At 52.4% G+C, this 7,713-nt stretch overlaps 1 protein-coding gene across 1 annotated transcript; it reads left to right on the top strand.

The window, feature by feature from the left end:
• The first annotated feature begins 3,373 nt into the window (after positions 1–3,373).
• Positions 3,374–5,710, top strand: GSX2 (GS homeobox 2). Its single transcript, XM_003310374.4, has 2 exons — positions 3,374–4,129; positions 4,794–5,710. The coding sequence occupies exons 1-2, from the start codon at positions 3,556–3,558 to the stop codon at positions 5,132–5,134; spliced, it is 915 nt and encodes a 304-aa protein (XP_003310422.2). The 5' UTR covers positions 3,374–3,555; the 3' UTR covers positions 5,135–5,710.
• The last annotated feature ends 2,003 nt before the right edge of the window (positions 5,711–7,713 follow it).

Here is a 7,713-nt window from a genome sequence, read left to right as displayed (position 1 = left end):
TGAATAAGCAATGCTAAGTCCCTGCCCTTTACTTGTCCTGACTTTGCCCTTGAAAGCAAACAGGAAGAAAGAGAAGTGAGACAGGAATGTGGGGTTCAGGTCAGGTGCCATTCCAGAGCTGGGAAGAAGTACTGGAGACCTTTTGGAAGCTAGAACTAAGAATCCAAATCTCAGGTTGGGCTGAAAGGAAACTGCTCACCCAGGCTCAACTTGGAGAATCGAGAGACAAGAAGGCCATGCCTCTGCTGTTCTTTCTAGAATAGCTTTGATTTTTTTTTGTAAGTTGAGGGTAAGGGTGGAGTGCCTTGGCCAGGAGGAGGTACAAAGAACAATTTTGTTACCATCACATATGTGACACTGTCTTGCACTCAAGGAAGACAAAACCATACTCTATTGTCCCGAGGAAGGGGGAGATAATAAAAAGATTTCCCCTTTCCTTTAAAAGAACTAATTTTCTCCTTGAATTATGAAAGTAATGGCTTAGGTAACAGCCTGTACTCTGTACCCGACTGCTTAATACCGAATAAATCCTTCCACGTGGCTCCCGGAGTCGTGGCAATTAGAACTCATTATAGGCTCATAAGAGCTCTCATTTTGGGGATTACTTAATGGATGATGAAATTTTATCGGACAGAATCACTGAGAAATAAAATTGTGTGGTGGCTCAGACACCATGGGCACACGCCAATGGTCTGCCTGTTCCCTCTCAGGAAAAGAAAGCTGAACTTGGGGTCTCCTGCTGGTTCAGGGCACTGCACTCTGGGGAACGGTAGGGCTGGGCGGGGCCGGGGTGGTGGGGGGCAGTGCTGCCCCGGGGGCATGGAGGGTAGGCTTCCTTTGAGGAGGGGATAGGCAGGTAGGGCCAGATAGGGGCTGGACTCAGAAGAGAAGGAGGGAGAGAGACTGGCAGACACTGAGAGATCCAAAGAGAACTAGAGAAGTGAGGCAGAGTGGACAGAAACTGTGCAAGAAATGGGATTCCAGTATACTTGCTCTTGGTGGGCTGAAGGAATTAACCAAGTACCCTAAGGGTCAAGTTTTTCAGACATGGTCTTGCTTTCAGCCTCAGCCTGGTCTGAAACCACTGCTCCCCTTGAAGGCTTTAGGAAACCCCATGAGCCCCTCACATTTCTCAAAATTCCTTGGCACTGAAAAATGAAAGTTTCCATAGTCAGACACAAATTGAATAAGATGCACAAGCCTCTTGCATAGTTCAGATTCTCTAAAGTAAAATGGTCTGCACATGGGTGCGATTTCTAGGACTTTAGCATAGGACCTCTTCCTCTGAACACATCCCAAACCGCTGGGAACATTGTGACTCAAACCATCAGCCCAAAACAGACTGTGGATAACCTGGGACCTAACCCAGAGGAGGAAAAGAGAGAAAGCTATTATTCTTAAAGAGTATCTATATCTATATCTATATATGCTTGTATAGTTGCAAAGTGAATGGGGGGAATCGAGTCATCTATTTGGACAGTTTAGGACTGTAAAAAATATCCTGCCATTCAGCAGGGTATGTTTTTTATTGCCATTCTCCGTCAGTGGCTCCAAGCCTTCTTCTTGGGGCTGAAATGATTTCAGGGATTGCCTAGATCCTCCAGTCATGAACAAGGGCGGGCTGGGGTGAGCCTGAGCGTCTGCAGACCTTGTGGTACAAAAGTAGTTACAGCTGAGCTGCCCCATGTTAAGCCCTGAGACTCCTTAATTGTTGTCACAAGATGTTGGATTAGCACATTTCTGGAATAGCTGTCTGTTTACACTCCAGAGACCCACCGTCCACTAACCACTTTCTAATTGAATTCTAATCACATTCAAATAGCTCAATAACCAGCCTCAGCTGCAATTCATAAAACTTTAATTGCCATCCATAAATCCTGGGCTCCCCAGAGCGGGGCATCCCTACAACCCAATTACACTTCTCTAGCAGGCAAGAGAGACTGTCACAGAGATGGAGAGGGGAAGACAGAGGATGGAAAGATAGAGCCGTGCCTCTAGCTAGTGCTCTCCTGGATTTGGGCACCTTGTTCTCTCGGGTGGAGGGAGTCCTGTCTCTAAGTTTCTTAGCACCATCATGAACTCTGGATTGAAGTTAGCTGTTCTGGAAAAAGGATCAGACTTCTAACTATTGCCCAACCTCATGGCCCCAGCCCGCTTTTCTGCAGGGGGAAACGAAGAGAGAAAATGGCCACCTCTGCTGCCTTGCCTTCTCCGAAGATAAATAGTCCCAATAGTTTGGCAGCCACCCTCTCTCGGGCAGTAAGGGGTGTGCAAGACTTCCATGGACCAGAGAGATTTCCCTTACAAAGCCACTTCTGCCAATCAGAGGCAAGATTCCCTGGATGGCTGAATCCTCTTCATCCTTTTTAGGTTCTTAAGATGCAGAGGAAAGAGTGCTTCCTGGTTAGCCTTGCTAAGCTGCCCAAGATTGGTAAAAATGAGGGACAGGAAATCCTCAGACCCAGAGCGAAGGTCTATCTAATCCCTGCTGCGTCTTTAGGAGGGCTTGCTGTTTGAGGTCCTCCCTCCAAAATCTTCAGGATGGAGTTTGTAGGATTGCCCTGGAATGCCATGGTGTTACTACTTGGAGAAAGAAAAGGGTGACTCTTCAACATCTCTCTCTCTCTGCGGAAGTGGGAGGTGCCGATCAGAAAGGGAAACAAGGAAGGGTCGTTGGTCTGAGTGGCCCCAGGAGGGCCCCAAGTACAAAGACACTTCAGACCTTGTCGAACATCAGCGTGAAAAGCTTGACGGTTTCTTAGCTGGGAGGCCTCACAGTTCTGCGCCGGACAGTCCCGAACTAACCACCTGAATGACCTCTGCCAAGTCCAAAAGCTGTGGACAGGGGTAGGTGTAACCGTGGCCAGAGCTGCGCTCAGGGACTGGACGACTGCCAGTCCGTCGCCCGCACAATCCTGCTCCAAACCGCAGGCCTCACACTTCACCGCGCCGCAGCCACCCCTACCACAGAGGAGCTGGAAACACTGAGCATTCCTATTAAATAAGCCTCCAAGTCCCCACCTGGTACGCTTTGCGGTGGGGCGTGGGGAAGAGTTGGGCTGCGGCCAGGGTAGCGAGAGGGGGTGGGATGGAGGATGCAGCGCTGTGATTTCTCAGTAAAGCGTGGAGAAAGAGGGGGAGGAGGCCGGCCTCCCCGGGAAATTAACAAAACCTACACTTTGCAAAGTCTCCCCCATCCCCCTCCCCCGAGTTCTTCCCCGCCGCGCGCCCGCCCCTCCTCGCGGCTTCTGTTGTGACTCGGGCAGCCTATCCCGAGGGTGGGGAGCTGCCGAGGAGCCTGAGCCGAGCTGTACTCCGCAGCATCACGTGCCAGGGTGGGGGGCTATAAAATACCCGAGCCGGGGCGCCGGGCGGGGGACGTGAGGACCAGCCCTCTCCGGGGACCCCTTTGTTCCCAGCCCAGACGCCAACACCTCTGCGTCCCCAAGGGCTTGACTGCCCGTGTCTGCGCGGCTCCCAGGGCAGAGCTTAGAACACTAGAGGAGAGCGGTCGCCGCGACCTGCCGGGGCTTCCAGCCACCCACCCCTCTCGACATGTCGCGCTCCTTCTATGTCGACTCGCTCATCATCAAGGACACCTCACGGCCTGCGCCCTCGCTGCCTGAACCGCACCCCGGGCCGGATTTCTTCATCCCGCTTGGCATGCCGTCCCCATTGGTGATGTCCGTGTCCGGCCCCGGCTGCCCGTCCCGCAAGAGCGGCGCGTTCTGCGTGTGCCCTCTCTGCGTCACTTCGCACCTGCACTCCTCTCGGGGGTCTGTGGGCGCCGGCAGCGGGGGCGCAGGGGCCGGGGTTACCGGGGCCGGAGGCAGTGGGGTGGCAGGGGCCGCAGGGGCACTGCCTCTGCTTAAGAGCCAGTTCTCTTCGGCTCCTGGGGACGCGCAGTTTTGCCCGCGGGTGAACCATGCGCATCATCACCACCACCCGCCGCAGCACCACCATCACCACCATCAGCCCCAGCAGCCTGGCTCGGCCGCGGCGGCGGCAGCAGCAGCAGCGGCGGCGGCGGCCGCGGCGGCCTTGGGGCACCCGCAACACCACGCACCTGTCTGCACCGCCACCACCTACAACGTGGCGGACCCGCGGAGATTCCACTGCCTCACCATGGGTAGGGCGGGGTCTTGGGGCACCTGCGCTCCGCGCCTTTCGCGCTCCTGGAGCAAACTTTCCACCTCCAGTGGAGGAAGTGGGAGCCCGGGGACAGGGTGAAGAGGGAGGACGGGCTTTTAGTGTAACTGTAGAGTCAGCCACAGAAGTTCCACGAAAGTGGAAGTTAGTTTGCCAGCTTCTCCACTCAGCCTGGTGCGTTTTACTCCTAGTAGTTGGTGCTCGAGTATTGCCTTATTAATACTGGGGCCTTAGGGACCTCGAACGTCACGGCGGAGAAACCAGAGGTTAACTGCTTGGGGTTTGGGGAGGGTGTGTTTGAACCTGTGTGGCATCCCCGCGTCGGGGCTGGCTAAAGCGTTTTGACGTTTTTGGCTAAGCCTGCGCGCTTCTCCGCTTGGCTCAAAGGGAGACGATCAGATAGTGCAAGCCCCCATCCCTCTTTAATCCTGTGACTTCGCATCCTGCGCATCGAAGACCTTTATTTGCTTTGCACGTCTCTTTTCTTCCCCGCTAAGCAACCACGTGCCTTGAAATGGGAAAGGGATACAGATGGTCGGCTGGGCTTCCCTGGGTGGGTCCCTGAAATGCGTCCTGGTTAGCACGTGGGGTGGGAGCACCTTGCCCGAGCCTTACCTCTCTACCCTCTCTTTGCCGGTCCGCAGGAGGCTCTGACGCCAGCCAGGTACCCAATGGCAAGAGGATGAGGACGGCGTTCACTAGCACGCAACTCCTGGAGCTGGAGAGAGAATTCTCTTCCAACATGTACCTGTCTCGACTCCGGAGGATTGAAATCGCCACTTACCTGAACCTGTCGGAGAAGCAGGTGAAAATCTGGTTTCAGAACCGCCGAGTGAAGCACAAGAAGGAGGGGAAGGGCACGCAGAGGAACAGTCACGCGGGCTGCAAGTGCGTCGGGAGCCAGGTGCACTATGCGCGCTCCGAGGATGAGGACTCCCTGTCGCCGGCCTCGGCCAACGATGACAAGGAGATTTCCCCCTTATGAGGGATGGCCTCCTCCCTCACATCCCCCGCTCCTGGCAGACCAGGCAACGCCAAGGCGTGGGGCACCCAGGGGCCAAAATCCTTGCTCATTGCAGTGGTCCCATCTGGAGAAGAAACGAACCTGGAAGTTCTGGAATGGACAAGCCGGGACCTGACCCTTCGCGTCTCCTTCTTGACCTGTTTATCTAGGGCTCCAACTTGAAGTTATAGATTTTTTTTTAAAATGTAAATAACCTATAATTCAACTCATTCTCGTCGTATAACAGAGGAAAAACAGGGTTGGTTTAAGTTTAACACTGTATGGGGTTTTTGAAAGCACATGTCATTTCCCCATCCCTACTCTCTTTCAGAACTCGATAAGAACACAGGGTTTATTGATTATTTTCTGTTGTCGTTTTCAAACAAAAACACCCAAGTTGAAAATAATTTAGAAAATTAGACCCTGTAGGTCTTGCTTTCTGAAATTTCGCCTGGGGAGAATTTAAAATCTAAGTCGCTGGAAGTCCCTTTGTATGTGAATAGGTTTATATAAAGTTTATATTTATATTTATTTAAATAAATGAAACAAAAACCAGAATTTTAAATCTGTGGTGTTTGCTCTCCCTATCTTCTCCTGCCCCCTCCTCCAATGTCTAGAGAAAGGCATATGCAGGAAAAAGCTGTCTGAGGAATTCGAGGAAAATGTTGAGTAAGAACTTGGTAATGTGGGTCTCTTGACTGAGGGAGTTTGTGGCTCAATAGGTTTTCTATGTAACAGAACTTTCGCCAAGGAGACACCTTTAGTCATGATGGCATCTACCAGGCAGGGCCTCTCCATCCTTAAAATAGGCAACCTCCTCACAGTTGATAGGACAAATCACTCCATTTGGAATGACACTGACCATTAACGACAGGTAAACCTTTATTTAGCAAGGAAGGATAAAAATCCCCCATCTAGTTTTTGTTTTCTTCTTTCTACTTCATTATTTCTCTCAGTACGAAAACTTGAAATATGTGAAGGAATTTGTAGAGTCAGAATAGTTTTAGGAAGAGCAACAATCCATCAAACAGGTCAGAAGCAAACAGTGGAAACTTAAAAACGATGCTACAAGCAGGATTAGCGGGTTTCCCTCAATGTTAAGAAAACAAAAAGTCAGGGACAGGAAGTATTCTGTTCAAAGATTTATAATCTCACTTTTTCAAAGCAGCCCAGAGATGCCTTTAGACCTTTGAATTTTGGGGTTTTTTTCCCGGTCACCCTAATATTCAGTTAATTTGGCTCCCTTCTAGTCCCTTCCAGCCCACCCCCCTTCCCATAGCCTAGCAGAATCACTTCCTTTAAGCCTGGTCCCAGAGAAGACTTATTTCTAGCTCTTCCCTCAGCAGGGCAACTGGCTCTCTCCTCAGTGCAGCCTGGGCTTGTTATCTTAGGGAGAGAAGTGAAGAAACTGGAAACAGGAAAACGAAGAGATCTCATTCCCTGCAAGCTGAGCCCCACTAATCCTCAACCGGTGTGATTTCTGATTAGGTTCCATAAAGACGCCACCCAATAGGTTCAAGCCACAGGAGTTAATGACAACACACATACACAAGGGCTTTAGGTCTGAGTTACTTGAGGCCCGTCGGACTGAACCTCACCAGGTACGGCTGGGGTTCTAAAACTGGACACGGTTTTCCCTGAGTGTTGTCTTTAGCGCGCGCGCGCGCGCGCGCAAACACACACACACACACACACACACACACACACACACACACACAGAGTAGGCTCAGAAGGAAAATCCCTCTTCGTTCCGTCAAGGGACATAGGGAGGAGGGCCCGCACTGTGTCAGGCTGAAAAGGGAGCTGCCGGCGCTTTGTGCAATGTGCTGAGCTCTGTCCTGCGCAGAGGTCCCAGACAGCCGGCTCACTACTGCCTGGCCTGGGAAGCTCAGGCCTCTGGATCTCTTTCCTCCTGTCTCTCACGCGCAGAGCTCCGGGCTCTTCGCCCTGCCCGCCCCGAAAGGGAGGAGGCGCAGGCCGGCTGCCTTTCCAAAAGATTCTGTCTCCCTACTTCCCAAGAAGCAGGCCTCTCCGCGCGCGAGAACAGAGGTGGGAGGAAGGGAGTTTGCAGGCGCAAAGAACAGGAGTTTAAGCAGACTATTTCCACCAGGGGAAATAAGAAGCACAAAGAGCGCCTGCTGCAGCTCTTTGCGCTCTTGCCCAAAGCTAAGCTTCCTCTGGGCTGTGGGGAGACCCCTCTGGTCCCCGTTCCATCTACCCAGCCCGGCCCCTCTGGGGCTCAGCGCTCGGGTTTAGCCCTCCCCTATGTCCATGACTAGCCCCGATCACAGTCTCTTAAGCCTCTCCCGGCCCCCGGCTCCCAGGCCCTGCGGAGCCAAGCACTTGGAACACCTGGTACCGCGCGCGGTGGACCCAGCTCTGCCATGCCGCAGATAGCCGCAGTGCCAACCCTGTTTAGATGGTTTGGATCTGCTTGGATGGCCCCAGCCCCTCTTGCTTCGATCTTTGGGGAAGTTCCCTAGGGAAAGGAGAATAAACAAAGTATTTCTGCCCAGAGGCAAAAAAAAAAAAAAAAAAAAAAAAAAAAAGCGTAGCGATAC

Source organism: Pan troglodytes, chromosome 3, assembly GCF_028858775.2.
Source record: "Pan troglodytes isolate AG18354 chromosome 3, NHGRI_mPanTro3-v2.0_pri, whole genome shotgun sequence".
Classification (NCBI taxonomy): Eukaryota; Metazoa; Chordata; class Mammalia; order Primates; family Hominidae; genus Pan; species Pan troglodytes.
This window is presented reverse-complemented; position numbering and strand designations above follow the sequence as displayed.

Excerpts from the sequence above, each read along its gene's own strand:
- GSX2 (XM_003310374.4), top strand. The coding sequence starts at position 3,556 with ATGTCGCGCTCCTTCTATGTCGACTCGCTCATCATCAAGGACACCTCA. Across the intron at positions 4,130-4,793 it reads ATTCCACTGCCTCACCATGG|GAGGCTCTGACGCCAGCCAG; the intron begins GTAGGGCGGGGT and ends GCCGGTCCGCAG.